At 34.3% G+C, this 23,021-nt stretch overlaps 1 protein-coding gene across 2 annotated transcripts in view; it reads left to right on the forward strand.

Moving 5' to 3' along the window:
• Window positions 1-21,375, forward strand: part of LOC126827455 (serine/threonine-protein kinase TBK1) — a 30,716-nt gene extending 9,341 nt beyond the window's left edge. Inside the window, exons 7-20 of one of the 2 annotated variants that reach the window (XM_050556779.2) lie at window positions 1,448-1,541; window positions 4,009-4,169; window positions 6,148-6,258; window positions 6,575-6,754; window positions 7,353-7,558; window positions 10,358-10,508; window positions 11,238-11,412; window positions 11,752-11,960; window positions 12,175-12,276; window positions 13,310-13,409; window positions 13,779-13,819; window positions 14,035-14,148; window positions 14,584-14,619; window positions 15,289-21,375. In XM_050556779.2, coding sequence (XP_050412736.2) covers window positions 1,448-1,541; window positions 4,009-4,169; window positions 6,148-6,258; window positions 6,575-6,754; window positions 7,353-7,558; window positions 10,358-10,508; window positions 11,238-11,412; window positions 11,752-11,960; window positions 12,175-12,276; window positions 13,310-13,409; window positions 13,779-13,819; window positions 14,035-14,148; window positions 14,584-14,619; window positions 15,289-15,832 — 2,224 coding nt within the window. In that variant the 3' untranslated portion in view covers window positions 15,833-21,375. Of the gene's footprint in view, window positions 1-1,447; window positions 1,542-4,008; window positions 4,170-5,089; window positions 5,200-6,147; window positions 6,259-6,574; window positions 6,755-7,352; window positions 7,559-10,357; window positions 10,509-11,237; window positions 11,413-11,751; window positions 11,961-12,174; window positions 12,277-13,309; window positions 13,410-13,778; window positions 13,820-14,034; window positions 14,149-14,583; window positions 14,620-15,288 lie in introns of those variants that run through there. The other variant, XM_050556781.2, reaches the window with a different exon arrangement.
• The last annotated feature ends 1,646 nt before the right edge of the window (window positions 21,376-23,021 follow it).

The raw sequence follows: 23,021 nt of genomic DNA on the forward strand, positions 1-23,021 counted from the left end.
GATTTTAATAGAGAGTTGGCCATTCTTGCTATAATAGTTCAAAAATAGATGATGAAAGAAGAATATATTGAAGATTTCAGACAAATTACTTTATTCTGAACAAAGTTGTCACTATTGTAATTTTTGACTAGAAATAGGAGTCAAATCTCTCTTCACCTTCTCCGAGAATGGACGATCGTTTGATTAACAGGCGTTAACTCCACCTACATAATCTCGATTATCAATTAACGTTTTCAGTGGTTGTGGTTTGAGACGGGGTTGCAATTCAATTCGTATCATATTTATTTTTACTACAAATTAAAAATAAGACTTTTAATATATAGATAAGAAGCGAAAGTTTGAAAGGAATGGACCAAATCAATGAGGCATAATTATAGCCGACTTCTTGTTAGCCTGCGTGTACTCTTGTACTGTAACTGGTAGGTCTACGTAACTCCCGAACAGTGATCCAATGGAGCTGCAATTCAACTGGGGTGATGTTAGCTGCGATGTTTATCAATTTCTATAATTTTTCTGTAAACGCAAGTGACAAAAGAGCGTATAATACCGACATCCAAACTCTCATTTTAACCACAACTAAACATAATATCAAACTTTCAATCAAATTGACTGACATTCGGCCTCGTTCAACAGCGGCCTCGCTTCGTAGATGACGTCAACGTAACGGTTAATCTCCTCTTACAACGCCATTTAAAATTTAATCAATCAACGAAATCTTGTTTAAATCCAAGCCGAATCCAAGCCATCCGTGGGTTTACAGAGTTGATTTTGTGCTTGTTGTGTAAATAAAGATCTAATTTATAATTTCTATGACATCTGAAGCCTAAATAAAGACTTGCAATAATCAGATTTAGCTCTTGCATAATGTATGTTTAATAATAGACAAGGAATTCATCAAGTGGCACAGAATTTCTATACAAAACGATAATCGTCCTCAATTCGGCCGCAAATTCATAAACATATAATTATAAAAGCGATTTCTGTGAACAATATTTATGTTCCGAAAAATATTGTTATACTGTGGGGTAATAAGCCGCCGTATTTGCTTTCACTGAATAGCATGTGCATCATACTAAAGGTAATAAGAAATTACAAAGATTGCTTAACACAAAAATATTGACTCTACGTTAGCCCTGATAAACTCTTAACAATGACACTCATCTAAATATAGTGGAAATGGACATAAATAAGTATCCTCAATCAGCAAGTGTGAACGGGCGCAAACGAATCTTATATTTAAGAATGTATATATATGGCTCATAATATATACATTTAAATTTATAGAACACTTAGATATTTAAAAAATATGTTTTGTTTTTTTTTTTCAATTATTGAGATCGGTTCACAATTACAAAAGTTATATTCTTTCAAATTTGAAAAAAAATATCATTGAATTTTAAATTAATCTATATTTAAACTTAATTTGTCTTTTATTTTATTTTTTAAGATCCGTCTACAAAATATCCGACTTTGGGGCAAGCCGACTTCTATCAGAAAATTCAGAAGAATTTCTCTCATTGGCAGGAACCGAAGAATACCTGGTAATATTGTGTTTTATCTTTTATAAAATTTTATAAATTATTTTAAATGTCGGGCCCCGTATCCCATTTCCCATTCATTGCAGCGAGGAAGGGAATTATCAAAACGATGAGAATATTTTACCCCATTGGTATTCAGTCCCTTGGCAATATGACATGAATTAGAACGCCAGTATTTAACGAAAAGTTATTGAACATGATATGGGAAATCTCGACGAGCAAGGAACATGTGTACAGACAGTTCATGTTCTTTATACTCTTTATTGTAAATAAGATACCTGCGATGTAAGGTATGGGCTATATTACATTTAGCGTTTCCAAAACCAATCCAGAATACAGATGAGCAGAAAAATATACCCTATTGCAAATAGGGCCTGGTTCTTTTCGGAGAAGACCAGTTGAGTTTTCATGTTGATGAATAATAAAGAATACTTCAATATGTCTAGCAAAGAGTCATATTTATGTCTAAATATCAAAGTGAATGTAAAGCTAATATACTAAGTCTTATCTTGTCAAGGAACCAATCGGCAAATTTTGTACACAAATGTGTGCAACAATGCAATTGATTTTCAAGAAATAGGTCACATACCATATTATATGGGCTTTTCAGACAAGTTATACTTTTGCAGGCTAAACAAAGTATTGCCTGGTAAATAATAACAATATTGTCATGATACAAACTACGAGACATCCGTCTGCGATATCACCTCAGGTGGAAGCGAGTTTTAACTCCCACCCCTACAACATCATACAGACAATAACAAAAACAACAAAACAAACGCCATAATCTCTATAAAAGGTAACCAGATGATAAACAGTGATTACATACATTAAAATATCCCTTTAAAAGGTCGATATAAAATATAAAAGCGGCATGATGGTAAAACTGAAAGAGGAATAATAACATGCATAAAGAGTTTCTATAAGTCAAGGTAATGACTTTCAATCTACTTTCCAGTTAATGTTAAACGATGCCATGCATTTTCAATCTTAGTTATAGTTGTATTGTGAAGTTAATGGTATGGTTGTGATATTCTGCTATGCCTCACAGGTTACGTTTAGACAATTTATTTCACATTGAACGTGAGAATATTCATAAGATCTACTAACAAACCATAATTACACACTTTATACATACGTATCAGGGACCGTACAATGTAAAATCATTTATATTTTCATAAAATTTCATCATTTCTCATAAAGTTATCATAAAATGGAAAAATATCATAAAAAAGATAGACCGAAAGATAGACCTGCAATAGGCAGATTTAGCTCTTGCATAATGTATGTTTAATGACTAATTAGACATTTATTAACACACTATTATCTATTTCCGTCCCTTTCCTTTGGTTTCGCTTTATTTCCTAATTAATCTGAATGTCGTATTTCGTTTCGTTTCATTTTCTAATTTATCTTTATGTCTAACTTAGTTTCGTTTTTATTTTCCACTTTATAATGCGTGGAAGTATTTGGCAAATTTTCCACAGGTTTTACCAAATATCATTATATAGTATTTTCTTTCATATTTGGTCCTTAATTTCAACAATGGTTAAGTCAATATTTATTCTCCTGCACATTTATTATTGTAAAATCGGTTATTATTTTAATCTTTCCTGGATTAACGACGATGACCCATACAAACGACAAGGTAACCTGTTCATGGTTACCATAATTGTAAACAATCTATTTAACCTCTGCTAACAAGTATTGCGAAACGCTTTACATTACATTGCATTCTATAGCCAAAGGAACTCACAAAACATAATATGCAAGACCTCCTGGACATTCACATAAAGAAAATCGTGTCTTTTATGTATTAACTACATGGTTTAATAATATATAGGACAATAAATATAATTCGTATTATTCTATTCACTGCGATGGCATGTTTTTATATTTTGCAGTTGTTAATTTTTTACCGGTGTTTATATAGTAAACTAGTCCCGAAATGACCTAGTTTGTGTCGAGTGGACGTTAAACTCCATTTCTCTCTCTATATATATATAGTAAACACATAACAGTGTACAAAATGTCATAACTGAATATCCCGGGTTCGAAAAAAAACGATCGGATTTCTTCAAACTCAGTTCCCATTTGACAGGACGAGCACTCGTGATGCTGACAGGATAAACAGTATATCTTTCGACTGGAATAGAAAGCCGAGCTCCACTTGTGTATACATTGACGTGCACGTAAAGATACGTTGACCGCTAGAAATCCATCTATCAGACAGTGAACGATTTCGGATGATTCTTCAATATTAATATACCGTAAAATAATATACATGGCGTCCAACCATACTTAAAAACTAGCTACCACACATCCTAGTAAGGGACCTCGTATTGATCCATGTCAAATAATGGTATTAAAGTGAATATTTTTCAATTTTAAATAACATGTTTATAAATTAAAGTAACATTCGGAATTTAATAATTAATTACAAATGATGAATGAACATTTTTATTTTCAGCATCCAGCCATGTATAATAAAGCTTTCATTAATAAAAAGTCGTATTGCGTATTTAACCATAAAGTCGACATGTGGTCTCTTGGTTGTACACTGTTTCAAGCAATAACCTGTGAGATGCCGTATAAACCATTCCAAGGTGCCAGAAACGACAAACCAATAATGTGAGTAAACTTTTTCTAAAAGAATTGTTTTTACGTGCTTCGAGAATTATTAATACATTATCTATACGAGTCATCATACTTGCTTAAGTTATGCCAAATCGATAATAATTCGATTTATTGCTGAAATGTGAATAATTTGCTCGAAAAAAGAGTTTATTCTTTTATTTTATTACTTTGGACCGTCAAGATAGCTTTAGATCTATTTTGTGTTTAGGGCCTTCTGGGTTTCTTGTGGGTGAAAACTGTCTAAATCGATTTAATAGAGCTCTACCTCTTCCATGACGAAAAACAGCACACAGATCTGATATATCAGCCACTTATTATTAGTGAACCACTATTTTAATCCAGTTAGGAAAACTCACCAACCAACCACTTGACTAGCCTTCCTTTTCCAATCATTTCAATTCTAAACTTCGGTGAATTGGCACCCACTGCAAGACGTTAAACCATTTCATTTCATTTACATTGACATCCCTATTATCTTAACCAGTTAAACAAACGTCATGATATTTTTAAGATGCTTATGTTTGTGTAATTGGAATTCAACTGAAGAATTTCCGGTTACAACTGGGTTTGGCTTTGCAGTTCCCATTACAATTGGGCTTTGCTTTGTATCTTTTTGTATCTGTGCTTGATATAAGAAAATTAGAAACGAATATAGTTCCAAACACCCAAGTTCCGTTCGACAAGTGTTCGCAGGTGAAAGTTAAAAGTGCAAATTATTTAAACATAATTATTAAATTATGGTCGTCGGTATTCCAATAGTAAAGCAATATTTGTTAACGAAAGCGAACATGAAAAAAGCGGAGCTTGGGTGAACTAAATTTTGTATTTGCTTCCAAACCTTACTCTCTTATTCAACCCAGGTGGGTATTGCTGCACCACCTGTTCTGTTTCCATGACGACCTCCAGGGATAGCTCTGTAACCAGAATGAGATCAATGCAGCTTTTCTGTGTATATAACATACCCGTGGTTACGTGTAGAATCCAAGGAAAGATAACTCGACATCCGTTCCTGCGGAAAATACCAGTAAGGTCAAGGGTATCTTTGTATTTTAGAAGAACACCTTGATTTATACTCTGCCGTTTGTCGCAAACTAAAGTTGTATAATGTATACAATCATTGCACGCTTTTGTCATCAGGAAATTGACAACACTGAATCTGCATCCACTTTTTATAAATTGTCCTGATCAAATAAATTAGGAGCCATATATATATTACATCTTCTGTCAATGTAGTCTAGAGTTAACCATGTAGGTCTGTAAAACTTAGATCTAATACAAATCTGGTACAGCATTTCAGTTTTCTGTTAGACGTTTACATTTAGATTAGCTTGTGCTTCTAGGATAACTGGTCTTTATTGTACGTGTTTTGCTAAGACCCAAAGGATATGCAAGCTGCGCATGTGAACCTTTACAGTTAAGATAGCTTCATGGCACAATTCCACGACTCGTGTAAAACTATATCGACAGTGCACACAGCTACTTGGAGATTTTTACACTTAGATCACCAACTTGCTTGTTCATCTGTGATAATGCTTGCACTTATTGGGTGTGTTATACTAATTGAGGGACGTGTAGTCTGTGTAAGTTAGCCTGTACTGTTGGATCCATACCTCGCATAGGCCTTATTCCATGTATTCCATAGCTACTGTTGCTAATAGACAGTGAAATACAACTGCCCAACAAAACACAGAACAACACAGTCACAACACAAAATATCAAAGTTGATGGCACTAACGCCCGTTACATTAGTCATGTCATTACAACCACTGCACCAATCTCCTTACACCTTACATTGGTCTTAGCACTTTCTTACATCGGTCTACATTACCCCCACCACCACCACCTTCACCTGCACCTTATCTGAAATACAAGAAGACTTTGGCATTTAACTTAATGTGTTGTCGTTTCCTTGATGAATAAAAGTTAGTAGCGTCATGCATCGCATACAAATGGATACCTCTTGTGATTTCAGGTATGAAATGGTGAGCAGTAAACCACGTGGTGCTATATCCGGATGTCAGTATATAGCTGGTGGTGACATCATGTGGCAGCGAAATCTCCCAGAAAAATGCAATATGACCAGGTAGGATAGTTATTCAATTTTGTTTTGGCGCAGAGTGGCTTATTTTTCCGGAAAAACCCAATATTAACGCTTAAGAAGTTCATCTGAAAGTCAGTCACTGGGTTTGTCCTTTGGAAAAATCCAACCTCGTGGGTTTTCTCCGGGTCCTCCGGTTTCTCCCCACTGCTAAAGACCCCTACGCGCAAGCGAATTATTGAAATAAATAAAAAATTAAACCATATGTTAGTCCCGAAATGACCTAGTTTGTGTCGAGTGGACGTTAAACCCCATCTCTCTCTCCCCCTTGGAAAAATAATTATTCTCGTGTTAATTTCAGTGATCTCCGCCAGTATCTTATCAAGATATTGGTTGGTCTGATGGAAGCCGATCCAGAATGCCAATGGACGTTTGAAAAATACAAGAGTGAGGTTACACAGATACTTGCCTTAAAACGTATTTCTATTTTATACTGTGACGAACAGACCATCCATCAACTTTACATGGCTCCTTCCAAAAGGTGTGTATTCTGAACGAGAACGATAGTACAGTATAGACCAGGGACCGAATAAAACGTCATCGTCGCCTTCTCTCGGTTGTGGGGTCGATCGTACTTGGTGAAGCCATAGACTAACATATGGTTTAATTTTATTACAATAATTTGCTTGCGCGTATGGGTCTCCAGCAGTGGGAGAAAACCGGAGGACCTGGAGAAAACCGGAGAAAACCCACGAGGTTTGACAGGCGATCCTACTCCTTGTCACGTACAACCGGGGAATGGAAACCACACCAGTTGACTCAATGACAGACCTTATAATGCAGCGCGTACGTGCTAACCATTCGGCCATCCACCCCCACCACCCACTCCCACCGATGATATAGCAACTTCTGCAGTAATAGCGGGAATAGAACTGTTTAGTTATATTTTAGCCCTTGGTCCATCTGCATGAGTCAACATACTTTTATTATTAAGTGGTACCTGTGTTATCTTAAGCTGTTACCTGTATCGATGTGTTTACGTATGTATACTTAAACTTGTATAAGGCATTGGGTTAATGTTGAATAAATATCAAATCGAGCTAAGGCACTTGATCAAACTTTTTATTTTATTTTTCCAGTGTTGCCGAATTTAAAGATCGGGTAGCATATTATACAGACGTGGAAGCAAGTTACCAGAACTTATATTATAACCAGCATCGGTTCTCCATATTCCTAAAGGGCAGATTAGAGGTGGAAGCTTTCCCGCCAACAGATTTAAATAGACCAATATGTCTGATGTCAAAACAATATCGAGAGACTAACATCAACTTGCGATTGTCCCTAGGTGTGTGATAATTTTTATTGTCTTTATTATCATATTTGCATAAGAAAGGGTATACTAACGCTTTCTAACATACCTCATTTTTACTCAGAATAACAGAATCCATACACCCTTTGACAAACATCAGGGTGCCCTAGACAGTCAAAATTTTGAATACTAGGCTTTATGATGCAGACAGTTATCTGGTGTTTCTACGTTGTTGTCCAAAACATTACACGAAATAAGAAGAATTGAATGACGTTGGCATAGTTATTGTTTGGAATAAGACAGTCTTTTGTCATATTTCATTAGAACAGAAATATATCGTGGTTGGCTTATGTCATCTAATTAGTAAAATAATATGCACCTGATCAGACATAATTATTGTATTGCAATAATATTGTCAATCAGCCAGGAGGTAATTGGTAGTTGACTAGCTAACCGGATGTGGATATTTTGCTCGACACGGCATATACTGGATGTGGGCGTGACCCACCGGTGTATTTGTTACCCCTAAGCTATTGCCATGTTTGTTCTACAAAATGAAAACAAGTATGGCGGTTGTTAGGGCGTTAGGGATTTATTGATTTAGCTTTCTGTAATGTTTCGTAGAAAATATTCTTGATTATCTAGGCCGGAGCAATGTCGATTGACTGGTAAAGCGGGACTCACTTTAAACCAAGGGCATGTAAACCTAGTTTGCCCTAAAAAAAAGCCCGGATTGACTGCTGGTCGTTAATTACCTTTTCAGTCTATTTATTTTATTGATGTTTAAATGGTTAGAATTTGTAAAATACAACACGACCTTTTATTTAATGAATTGATATATATATATATATATATATATATATATATATATATTTAAACAATATTTTTTTCAAAAATTGACAGGGATTGAGGAACAGACATAGCTTAAATGATCTCTCTCCTAGTAAATATAAATTTGCGAAACTAAGTTAAGGCTTGTTATATGTACAAATATTGTGGTGTAATTGTCGAAATATTTGGAGATATTCATTTATTGTTGAGCAGCCTTAACTACGGTGTTCTATTACAGCCACTTGTTCTTGACCTCAAGTCGAACTCTATAATAAACACACATAAACATTATGTGGAAAACCCGTACTTGATAATCAGACGTGATAAAACGTGAAAAACAAATATTTCCTGGGCGGATTTATGGGGAGGACTCGGTCCACAAACTGGTGATTCTTTCATGTTTATCAATAACGAGGTTGTGGACGATCGGAAATCCTGGCCCAGCGCCGACTTGTCTATATCCCAAAATGAATGAGAAATCTCATAGGTATTTCAGGAAGAAATGACTGATCATTCAATGTACTGTATATCAGAATTATAGGCTAATGTGATACTCTACCGTACATTCACATGGTAGTTATGTACTTGTATTTGTTATTCACAACCTATTTAAATAATTTGTCTGGGTAAACCCGATTCTGTTTTCGTTTGTGTAGTGTTTCACGTGTGATATAAACAAATCTAATCTTCTCATGGTCTTTGGCCTGTTTCCATTGTATGCATTTTTTATTTGACATTATTTATTTGACCTATCTATAAGTACAAAATGTGCTAAAGTCTTAAACTGAATCTTACGACAGCAAAATTTCAGCAATGGAAGGGTAGCTTTGTATCAAATATTACATCGATCTAATCCAATTAATTACGGTTGAACTGAATAGTCAAGTCAATTCTATGCCTTTACCGAGTTCGGTAATGGTAAGTGCACTGAATTGGTTTCTCAGAAGTTTCATTCCACCAAAAAACATTTCAGATCATGGAAAATGAACTCAAGAATCATGATCGATTAGCCAATTAACACATACAAATTTCGTGCAGAACAAGAAAGCATGTAAAATTAAACATACATTATGCAAGAGAGAGAGAGAGAGATAGAGAGAGAGAGAAGAGAGAGAGAGAGAGGAGAGAGAGAGAGGAGATAGAGAGAAGAGAGAGAGAGATGTGGTTTAACGTCCACTCGACACAAACTAGGTCATTTCGGGACTAACATGTGGTTTAATTTTCTTTCAATAATTCGCTTGCGCGTAGGGGTCCTTTAGCAGTGGGAGGAAACCGGAGGACCCGGAGAAAACCCACGAGGTTGGACAGGCGACCCTAATCCTTGTCACGTACAGGCCGTATGATACAGCACGCACGTGATAACCTTTCGGCCATCCAACCCCCCTACATTATGCAAGAGCTAAATTTGCCTATTGTAGGTCTTTCTTCAAGTCTGAAATGTTATATAAACTATTAATTAGACATTAATTAATATGAAAAGACCTGAATCAAGTATCGATTCCATCTTATGTGTCGGGTTTTCACTGGATTTGAATCCGATATGAAGTTTAACGCCCATTGATGACTTAATCCAAAAGTGGATAGTTGAGACTATGTTTTTTTTATCGCACCAACTTTAGTAATAGTGATCAAGGCTAGGCCTAAAATTCAAACGTTAATATCTCGGTTCGAGCAATTTGATTGAAAATTTTCAGCATATTGCCTTTACATTATCTTCCATTATGCTCCTTTAAACGTTTTATAAAAACTACATAGCGGAGTATGCTTACTCTTTCTATGAACAACTGGTACCAGCTCTTATGTAAAGCATTTGCATAGTTAACAAATATTTGTTTTAGTTTAGTATATATAGATATAATGGAAAGAAAAACAAATTCCAAAAGAGACGTGGTATCGAATGTTCTTGACAGACATATGTTGATTTATTGTCAGTTCACGTGTAATATAAAAGTTAATGTGTGCATTATGTAACCGATTTTTGAGAATCAATCTGCCTTTTTTCAGAACCCTATGATAGTTTTAATATTATGTCATCCATGTCTGGGGATATTCAAGTAGCCACGAGTCAGTGTGATACAATAAATAATATATTTAAGAAAATGAAGGAAGCAGAAGCTGCTATTAAAGGTTCATCCAACTTTTCTCTTACTTTATGGTGAGTTTAAAATCCAATTACTGTTTTAGTTTTACAAATAATGAAAGAATGTGTGCAAAACGAACTATTATACACATCTGTATAATTCCTGTTTATTATAGTTCTGTTCATATTCTTGGAAACCAGAAAAGGTCGATGGCCACTGAATCGCAAAGGATGGATACTTCACATCAAGGCCAAGGGACGTAAATCTGTTGTTCAACAGTTGGAAACACATTTAAGAACGGTCTCTTAAATATTACAAAACAAACAACTGAGGTTATTTAAGCATTGTCAATTTTATTAAGTCATGTTAATATTGTTTACAATCTTTAATAAATCCAGTTTACATTGTTTACAATTTTAAACAAGTTTGATTTTTCTTGTGTCTTGTGTGAAGTAATCTATCTTTCAAATATAACATTTGGTGCATAAGAGTAATTATTTTGCGTGAATTGAAATGTGCCGTTGGAAAACACACACACACACACACCGATCACAAATGTTGTTTGTTCACGTAACTGAACCACCAGCATAAGGTCGGTATACAAAATAAATACACAGAATGGAAATGGAAGGTAATTATCAAATATCCAGATATAACCGACATTACTATGTGTTTATTAATGCGACTGAACCGCCAGCATTATGAAGATTTATTTAATAAAGATGTTAATCGGCAAACAAATACATTGCTTAACTGTCTTTATTCAACATAATATGTAAATAATTTGTGATTTCTCTTGTCAGGTCGGATCTTCAGCAAAAATACACTCGTATGGTAAAGATATACCAGTTATGGAATGATAGCTATCAACAACTTGAAATTTATCTAGATTTAATCAAATCGTCATCTGATAGTAATCTTCAAAATGGCAGGACCTCACGAATGAATAAAATCTTTAAGTTCCAGGTTTTAACAGAGGTAAGTTGATACAACTTAGACGTTTAAGGGAAAGTCTTATTGCGTCTTCCTCAAATTTGTATTTCATAATTTTATTTGTATTTCTGAAACATCAAATCCCTATCGATTGCTTGATATGGAGCATTAAACTCGACATAATATCATACAATTTTATAAAACAAAAATTTACACAAATTTCAGACATTTCTTAACCTTGTTCCTATCTCCACTTCTCGGATAGCTACTATAAATCAAATTTTTCCTAATTACACGTTCTTAATACCATTTTATGGTTTCAAACACAAGACTACAAATACGTTTTTATCTATGGAAATTTTATAGTGTTTAAATATGTTTTAGTTTTATGAAAAACTGAAGAAAATTAAAGGACAACTAACAACATGCCAGTATGAGGAGGTCTGGTGTACTCCACCGGTTATGTTGGATAATCATTGGTGTACATTGGTGGGTACTCTGTTCGGGAAGGCTAAAGATATTTTAAACCGAATGCAGGATAGGAGAAAATTGAATATGACGGAAATAGAACAACTGCAACATTCTGCAGACAGGTAAGAATCGGATTATTGTTTTTATGTCAAAGGCAATGTAGCAATTATTTCTCTTTTTCTGAATTTCAACCACATAATAAGTATTAAAACATTTTAGATTTTCCCGGATCTTTTAAATCCTGTTTTTTTTTATTTGAACGTAAAGTATATAATAACTTTGATGGAATTCCAGTGCTACAATTATTATTATTAATATGTGTTTGTGTGTTTATAGATCAGAGTTACAAGAATTAACAGCACGTTGTGTTTATCTATGGCAAACTCCCTGTGCTACTGAAAGAAAACATTCTGTAAAGGAGTATGAAAGATGTAAAAAGTAAGTTATACCGCGTACTTGATGTTTTGCGCATGTTATATGATTATTGTTTAAGCCATATGTTATTTTACGTCCCACCATTGCCTCCACCCTTATGTTGTCAGTCCATCGCCTCCACCCTTATGTTGTCAGTCCATCGCCTAATTTTCTATAAAGCAGCCTCTTCGATAACGACCAGTGATATAACCTCACCTCGTGGTGTAATCCAATCGTCGTTTGAAGAAAAGTTATTACTAATAGTTATAGTGGACAGTGGGCCTTGGGACTCCTGAAGCCGTACAGATTGTCAATATGATGGGAATATATTGTGGATTATATTTTTATCTTTCCTGTCCACGACCACCGTGATCTGTCTTTAATAATTTACCATTTTGTATTTATGGATTATAAATTTGATTGAATTACATACACCATATATTATTACTCTGTCTAACCACCACTTTTATGTATCACCGGAATCAACCTTTCATGATCGCAACATGAATGATATGGGGTTTAACGTCGTATTTTTCTGCACCAAACTGGCAAATGAAGACTGATATACCTCATACAGTATACTACTGGGGAATTTTTTGTCGAAACAGCAATTAAATTCCGACTGTTCAGGTTTATCTTAAGTGCGCGCCATTGTGTACACAGGACCGTGGTTTTTCGTCCTATCCGAATGACTATACGCTGTTCCTTGTCGGGCCATCATGCGGAATCATGCTGCAAAACTTTCTCGGCAAACACGGAAACCCCAAATCGGACCTGCATTACTCACTGGGCAACCTCGGGGATGCTCTAGACGTAATGGCGTTTAACGTCCACTCGACACAAACCAGGTCATTTCGGGACTAACATATGGTTCAATATTATTTCAGTAATTCGCTTGCGCGTAGGGATCTTTAGCAATGGGAGGAAACCCTGGAAAACTCACGAGATTGGACAAGCGACCCTACTCCTTGTCACGTACAACCATTCGGCCATCCAACCCCCCAATAAGAATTATGCATAACGTAGATTTAGCAACACAGTTAATTGTATTTTTCAGGAGGTACGAAGATGGAGTAGTAAAATTGACGAAATTAGAAAGTGAACTGAAAAATTTAGACCGAGCAAGAGAAAAATGTAAAGTTAAATTTCAAGAGGAGGTAAGCAGCGGAGAGGAAATTGAATTTTAATTTTATTTTTGAGAGCTTTATTATCAACGTCATGATCAAATGATTTACGTAAAATGTTCAACTGACCACGTAGAATATCCCTGTTGAAATAAAAAAAAAGAGTTTCAGGCAAAACTATTTTACCGAGCATTGGAGCTCTGGTCGTTTGTTAGTCTCAATATGACCAAATATAGCGTTGACCAGAGAATAAACTACATTCCTGTACTATCGCAATGAAATCACATTCTAACAAGATCACAGACTATCCTAGATCCCTCATATCACGTTACGGTGAATTCCCAATTCTATTCCTTTTCTGTCTTTATTCTACGTGATGTGAATATCTACTTTCTTTTTTAGATATTAAAACATTTAACCTCAAGTACCAGAAATGATGCCAGGTGGGTAAACAATTAAGTAACAATTTGTATCAAATGATAACAAATATTGTTTTATTGCTTTGTAATTATATCTGTTTTGAAAGCTATAAGGCGTACTGTTTTGAAAAAAAAAAATTTCCAAAAAAAAAAGCAGAAATTTCTTCTAAGTGTAATAAAACAAAAGAACCAATGAAACCAATTTCTGCCATAATTACACCTGTATTTATTTTATATAGACGATCACCTGAAATTCACCAAGAAGTAAGCATAGCGAAAAACAAGCCTAACATGGTACAGCATGTACGAATTCCATCCTCCTTATTACCACCTCGTACTGATCGTTCTTTAAGGTAAATTGCACTGGATTACTAGTTAAAAACATATTCGTAAGAAATGAATTTTGTTTACTCTGTGAATCTTATTGTCATTAAAGATTGCGTGGGGCTGGAGCTACGTAGCAAAGCATTGCTCAGACTGCCTGTCTGTTACCAATACATTCATACTCTCTCTCTCTCTCTCTCTCTCTCTCTCTCTCTCACACACGCACACACTCACACGCACACACACACACGCCCCCCCCCCCCACATACACAAAGCGTGTTATATAATAGGCATTTAGAGCCCGTTGTACTACGTCTACGACGTACTTGTAGATTGAGAATTCCTACATTTAATAAATAAATATTTGGATGTACTCTTCATGTAGTCTCAATTTTCAACCGTTATTGATCAGACGTAAGAATTATGTGTTTATATTATTAACATTACTTTATCGCTTTTTACAGACATCTTAACGCTGAATTGATACAGCACCGATCAAGGTAATACATTTAGATACTATACGTATTGTTCTCATTATTTCCAATGTTGTCATTGCATAGACAGTCTGGTATAATTTAATCATTGCCTAGATATTCTGGTTAAACAATGTAACAGTGTAACATGTTCATTATTATGTCATATGTTTAGCACTGTAATATATTCATTGTATATTGACAATCAGGTTAACACTGTAATTCATTGTATATAAACAGTCCGGTTAACACAGTATATTCCTTGTATATATAAACAGTCCGGTTAACACTGTACAGTAATATATTGATCGTATATAAACAGTCCGGTTAACGCAGTAATATATTCTGTGTATATATAAACAGTCCGGTTAACACTGTACAGTAATATATTCATTGTATATAAACAGTCCGGTTAACACAGTAATATATTCAATGTATATATAAACAGTCCGGTTAACACTGTACAGTAATATATTCATTGTATATAAACAGCCCGGTTAACAATGTAATATATTCCTTGTATATAGACAGTTCGGTTAACACTGTCCTATACCCATTGTATACAGTATAGACAGTATGGTAATATGCCCATTGTATATAGACAGTATAGTAATATGCCCATTGTGTATTATTTCTACTTTGATAATAATATAGGATGTAAACTTATAACATGATTGTTACTCTTATTATTTACAGGTTTCAAAGGGAAATTAGTGAATTGCCAGAAATACAGGTTATGGAACTGGATACTGAAGATGATGTAAAGATTAATGTCGAACAAGACAGCTCTAAATTGACCCCGGTCATAGCAAATGAAACAGAAATTAGTAATAGTCATTTGCATGATGGAGCAAAATCTGAACAGATAATCAAAAATTGGCATACGCGATTAAAGCCAAATGGTTTAAAAGACGAGGGATATCATACTAGCAGTCCTAATGTTTTGTCGCCACTCACCCAAGACGCCGATCTTGAAGATGGCGAAAGCGTGACAGAAAGTGATGTGGATGGTCATAACGACTCTACAGAAGAAAATAAAGTAGGGGCAAGTTGTTTTGGTTACACCCAGGCTGCACTGGGTTGGCAAGTCGACACGACAACTGATAATTGTTCCACTGAAAATGGGACAGCAATAGATCTTCGAAAGCTTAAGGTACCAATATTTAATCTAGAGTGTGATGTTCCTAGCTCTAGGGTGCCACAAATAAGTGAAATAGAAGAAGGAGATGAGTCTGGTTAGTGTAAGATCGACTGTTATAAATCAGGTATAATGTTGTTAGATCTAATGTTCTCCATCTCTTGTTTTATCAGTATTATCAATCAGTTGATTCAAGATCTATCTACTGCTAATTACCAACATCTATTACCTGCGTATTGGCACATTTATTATTCTATCTACTCCAATATTTTTCTTTGCACTGATCAAAAGAAAATCCCAAAACACACATTCAGATACAACTGGAATATTTATTTCGGGTAATTTTAATGGATTAGTATATTATACTATTTCATGTTTCGTCTATTTTTCGTCCTGAAATACAGTTTTGCTGTCTGCTTTTGTGTCAATGGAAGTTCCAGTAGGATGTTATCAAACATAACTTTCGTCCTGATTAAAATATTTCATGTGGTTGTGTCTGTCTCGTGTATGTAGATAGAATCCATATCGTCGTCGTTTTTTGGTGCAAGAGTTGTTCTGGAATGTCTAATTTAGCTGTGCGTAACCTTGTAGTAGTGTTTCGGTTTTGAGCCAGGAAGAGATACGGTTGATCAATTCAGTTGGAAACAAGAATATATACTCGTAGAAACTGTAGAACTACGCATTATCACTGATGTAATGGTGGTCCTTAGACCAACGTGACTTTAAGAAGACAATTTCAGTGAAACATATTTGTTTTTCTAAACAAAATAATATAGATTTTATTGCGTTGTGTGCCAAATGTTTTTATCGGATTTTATGTGACCAATATCGTTTAGATAACACTTTCGCGAATTGTAAACAAACTACTACTTGTGAAGGTGTTACACGCGAACATAATTATAGTTGAAAATATTATTATGTAGTGGAAAACATTATTAAGTTGAAAAAAAAACCCCAAACATTATTATGCTGTGGAAAACATTATTATGTAGTGTGGAAAACATTATTATGTAGTGGAAAAAATTATTATAGTGGAAATTATTGTGGAACTTTTATTTTGTAGTGTGTATAATTCTATATGTGACAATTCTATTTGTGACTATTCTGTATGTAACAGATGTAACAAAGAGACAATATTCTGCACTTTGTTACATATACAATATGTTGTTCACATCTCCTGTGAAACACAATTTCTTGTCTTTGTATAGATTCTAGTTTCTTTAACATTATCCTCTTTTTTTTTACGAAATAAATTTTTATTAAATGCCCCTTTTTTTAGACCAAGTTAAGAATGTAGTGTATTAGTTTGTTAATATACTATTTTGAATTTCATAACTGAAAATGAGATATTGAAATTGGGCCTTTTAATGCAATTCTCGTCATTTGACTGGGTCAAAAATGTTCATTTTGAACCCAGTTGATTAAAAAATCATAAAAAATTGAATTTTTATTTGTATTTACGTTCAATTTAATTTAACAAGAATTTAACTATTATTTTAAGTTAAAGTGACTCTATTGACACCAAATAAGTTTTCATATCTGTCTAGTACTGATTTGTTTATAAACAATATTTTATTGAGTAGAACTGATGTTTCATTGTACATTGTAAATATACGTACATTGTCAATACACAGATAAGTTTCCATTTCTTTCTAGTACTGTTTTAATTAATAATCATACTTTATTGAGTATTACTAAATTTACTTTTACTGGTTTCATTGTTTATAAATTGAATATATGTACAAACGTGGGTCAGCCTGACCATTATTTATCTGTATAAACATATTGTTTAGTGTGTAAATATGTGTGTGTGTTGTGTGTGTTGTGTGTGTGTTTGGGAACTCTCAGTTAATATCCCCCTCTCACTACCCAAACATGAGTACCAAATTCAGAAGCAAAATGATATAACTGATTGTCAGATATTTCAACTATGTATTATAAATATAAATAAACTTTTGATTAAGCTTTGAAAAAGAGACCGAATGCGTGGTTCTCAATACACATTGAAATCATACTTCAATTTTGTGGAAGTTCACAGTTTTGAAGCTTGTTTAAAGTGATTATATTATAGAATTAAAATTTTAGAATTCATTTTTTTATCACAAATCCAGCTTGTAGACTTCTTACTAAAAAAATTGGCTTTCAACAATATTGTAATAGTTCAGAATATTGGGTTCCAGGGATGACGCCACTTTTGCGTAAACATTGCTATCAAGCTTTAGACCGTCCTTAGAAAAATAAAAACGGTACATTTATTTACGAGGTACTGTATTATTTAATTGCTAGGTATTGTATTAATTAATTACGAGGTATTATATTATGAATATCTTTTAAATTGTATATTTTTTTCTTTTGTTAAAGATGCATTATGTAAAAGCTAAATCTGCCTATTGTAGGTCTTTATTTTGGTTTCAAGTGTTATAATTATAAACTGTTATTTAGAATGACAAGTATATAATCAATTCTCTAGGCGACCGGATGGTGGAGATTTAAACGGATTGAAACACCACCGCCATTTAATGAAATAATTTTAAAATGGTGAATCGAGGCTATGTCTCGATTAACAAGTACCGTTGCCATGAAAGTAAACATCTTGTTTAGACCTTAAACAGTAATAACTTCGCTCAAAATAAAGTAATTTGAATGAAATTACCGCTGTCATAACCGTTGCTACGATGATGCACAATCTACGCTATATCATCAAACAGCCCAGAATATAGTAATTTGAATGAAATTTTCAATTATATCCATTTTGCATTATCTTTTTAAAACTAGTATAGCTAGAACGACCAGTTTTTTTTTATCTAAATGTTACATAATGCATCTTTAACATATGGTTAATGGTTTTGTATGATACGTATTGTATTTTTAATATGTATTATGGTAATGCAACCGAGAGTGTGTCTCTTGGGGTGAAGCGGTAAATTCTGTGCAAGGGTTCTCTGGTAGAAGCGATCTTTGACGATTTGCTGGAATATGGAGCTAGTGTGTGATTACAGATTCACACCAAATAGCCCTTAACAACCTTTTGTACAACCTTTGTGTTTAACAACGGACAGGTGTGGGGTATCGACAAAACAAAGAACGTTTTCGATTACCAAGATACAATATACCCAGGGTGCTGTTAATGAAATTGCTCAACACTTCAAAAACAAAACTGGCAATGTACGTAAAACATTCGGTAGTCTTTCCATGAATGTATTATAAATGAAACCGTTAAAGACTTTTATAGGATCATAAAGATCGTTGGGAATATGTAAATTGCCCCGTTTAAAGACTACTTTACGACCAAATAGCGCTTGTGATTTCTCGATTACTGGAGATAATTTCTTGGTAGTCTAAAACAGGCTCAGTGGTATCTAAAACAGATTTTTGGCGATAAAGATGGATTCTGTTTATCTAAAAAAAAGGTTTCTGATGATCTGAAACAGATTCTTGTTGATCTTGAGCAGGCAGTTGGTGATCTAAACCCCTTTTTGGTGATCTGTAGCGAAAACAAGTTGTTGGTGATCTGATTCTGTCATCACCTAAAACCCACACGTGGTAGCACGCACGACGTTAAACACTTTGAGGATACGAAGGGACGTTTTGGTCCATCCATAGTTTAATTAAACTGTGAATACAAAAGCTCAGATATAACTGTTCTATTATTTATAATGATATGAATAGAAGTCTTCTGAAGATTAATCTTTAAACAAAGGTAATGATTTTGTTCCATTGATCGTAAATCTAGTATATATATATCTCGTTTATTTAGCATAGTAATTATTTTAATAAAATATTATTTTGGCAACTACAAAAAATATTAAGTATAACAATGGACGAAACAAAATATAATGTATGTTTCTAGTTTAAATTTCAAAATAAAATAATCAATATATTAATGTACTAGATCGATCAGAGTTGGAACTCAAGGAAAGGTATTTCATAATGAATGATAATAATAAATTCTAAATTTATTACAATGTATTCTGTATCAGATTATAAAGCCAATGAAACACAGGTCCATTACTGAAATTGTTTAACTTCTAGATCATCGGATACCACTTCTGCAAGCGCTGGTCGTTTTCTATACTGTAACTTAAATTTTGAATAACTTCAAGAAAGCATGGTATCGGCCTTTGGTCACTTCAGTAAGTCGAACAGTGTATTGTTGGCTTTATATATGGCTCTCCGGGATAATTAAAATCATCTTGTTTTAGTTACATTTTTATTCTTGTAATTTGTGTATTGTTCCGTATGTCAACTTTTTGTGTCCATGTCCATGCAACTACAATGCATAGTAAGTACATATTGTATGTATAATTTTTGGTGTTCTTCTAAACCCCAAGTCAATTAATTTATTGTATTGTTGATGTAATTATGTTTGGTTGATGTACAATGCTTTCTGCTCTCTCTACAAGACTTTAACTTTCTTAATAATCATAACATTTTGCCGATCCAAAGTTTTCAATTACGATTATTACCCTTGGAGGCAGTGGCATATATCGAATTTCCGAGAGGGGCGATGAGAAACAAAAATCGCAGACTTTCATCGTTGACCGGCTCATTTTGATTAATTAAGGCAGTTATTGGAAGCATCTAGTACATGTATACAAAATTGACGACCAAATTGGGACGGGTGGTGGGGCGCGTGTTAGACGGATTGCCCCTTCACTTGAATAACGTAGCCTACTAGCTAACATTTAGAGAGCGTTCTACACCACCTTTGTAATGTATAAGATTCATTTTCGTATAATTATCCGTTGCGGAGAGCCATTTTCGTCTTCATTAAATTGTTTTTTCCATTTGTTCATACTTGATTCATATTGTAACGCCTCTTATTGTGGGTGGATAAAATCATCAGACAACCATTACGTTTTTTAAAATTGTCATAAAAATAAGCTACATTGTAAATATCACATAAAAAAGGGAGATTCCCCAAGTTGGCCTTATATATTTGTTATTGTGTGGAGATATATTCACATCAAATCGTGATGGTCCGATGTTCGTTCGAACATCTACCTGTACAATGACGATTCAGTTTATAGTAGCAAATATTATTTAACACACCCTAAAAAAATCATCTTGATTTATAATAGTAACATACCCGTCATCAATCACCATCACCGTATAATGTGTTCAATATTCTCTGTGATAAGATTATTATGTAGATATCAACATTTCATATGTAATTAGTTTCTGGTAGATGATATAATTAAACACTCCCTATCAAATCAAATGACATCTTGGTTTATAATACAATCAGAGAAGTCACATAAGGTAGTTAACATCACTTATACTTATCATCGCTTTATAATTTATTCAATATTCCTTGTAAGAAGGTCATCATGTAGATCCATCTTCATTAGCCCAGTTCGGAGCAAAACAGTAGGACGTTAAACCCCATTTCATTTCATCATGTAGATATTATGTTATGTGTCACAGAGCCATTAAACCTATAGTTAATTTCATATAATAGTTCATTTCATATACCACTGTCCATCATACCCCTGTTTTCCTTCATCTACATTTATTTATTAATAGTAACTTGGGTTTCTTTGTTCTTTATTTTATTTGCTGGTGTTTAGTATTTTAATTATATTATTTTGTTATCGTATATGTATTCAGTACATATTAATCAATAAAAAAAAAAGTAAAATGTAGTGTGTCGTAGTGATAACCAATACATCACACCCTTTAATGACTACATTTTCCCTTAGCTATATATTTTGAGTGCAATATTGTTTGTAAAGCAACAAAGATAAATTGTTTTGCCTTCGTCGTGCAAAATGTTCACCGGGTTACGCTCCCCTATATGTGTGGAACACCCTCCTCTGTGGTGTTGAGGGACCGCCGTCGCTCGCTAACCTTGGGTAGGCCTGTGAGTCGATATAGGAGAAGACCTGGCAAAATGTTCCCCATAGCACTCTGTATGGCATATTATGTTCATTAGCCCAATCGGATCAGAAAAGTAAGATATTAAACCCCATTTCATTTCATTTCATTTTCTATTGCGTTGTTGAACGTCTGCCAAGGGGTAACTTATATATATATATATATAATAGCTCCGCTAACAATGACCGTATACAAAAGATAGGAAAGTATTGTACGGTCAAAGATATGTGTTACCGTAATTGAATCTATGAAGGCAAGTAAACCAGTAAATACAATTTAATGACATATACATTAACAATTATGTACAACATGTAAATATTAAATCACTAATAAATACATATAGTTACAAATAGGGCAGGTATCAAATTTTAAGTGTTCATGTCTGGGAACCATGGTGGCTCAGTGAGTAAGATGTTGGCTCGCTAATCTTGAGGTCCTGTGTTCGATACCTGCGGTGTGGGTCCCCCTTGCCAGTGGTGAAGAAAGAGGGCCTGGCAAGGGACAACGTATAGTCAGTCCTTCGGATGGTACGAAAAACCGAGGTCCCGAGGTCCCGTGTACACATTGTTGGAATTAGATATAAGAGTAGACCCTGGCGTCGCTGCCCCGCCAAAATTTCCTCATAGTACACAGTATGGCGTATGCCCGTCTTCATTAGCCCAGTCGGAGCATAACAATAGGACGTTAAACCCTATTCCGTTTCATTTGTCTCCTAACTGAACAAGGAAATTGACACGGGTAAACCTTTGAAAGAGGTAGTCAATATATCAAAATAATGCACTTCTCTGGTCGTCATCATTCTGTACACACAGATCCATCTACTTAATACTTCGAGAATAAATCCCTGTCCTGAATGGGCGCCATATCCTAAAATTAGTATTTTGTTTTGTAATGCGGTTCTACTCCGTTTCACATCTGACATACACACAGAGACTAAATAAACCTATGCAATTGCATTAAATAGAAGCAGAATAAATACTTCTCAAAATTCTCGAAGTGTACTTAGTGTTTTCGATAAAAATCGTCGATTTAGGACTTAAAATGTCGGTCGACGTTTTCATCCAGCTCAATCCCCAAGTCGGGTGTTTATCTACCGTTGGTATTTTGATTTTTTTGTTCATAATTAAATTTTAAATGATCAAATTGGGTACATTTAGCTTGGATTAAGCCGTGAAAAAAATTAGATTTTGTCAATAAAATGCAAATGTTGACCGGTGACCTTAAAGAATTTGTTACTGAATGGTTATCTCCCCTAGACCTGCTTCCAGTAATGGACACCCAAAAGGTGTATGTTTAGTTATTAATTATCATCATTTAGCTGATGCATTGGTTCTCATTAATCATTAATAAAAATGAACGTTTCAGCTGACCCTCTAGTGTTTCATAGATGCCTTTCGTCCCATGTGAATACCGA

The sequence above is a fragment of the Patella vulgata genome, chromosome 7 (assembly GCF_932274485.2).
Source record: "Patella vulgata chromosome 7, xgPatVulg1.2, whole genome shotgun sequence".
NCBI classification, from domain to species: domain Eukaryota; kingdom Metazoa; phylum Mollusca; class Gastropoda; family Patellidae; genus Patella; species Patella vulgata.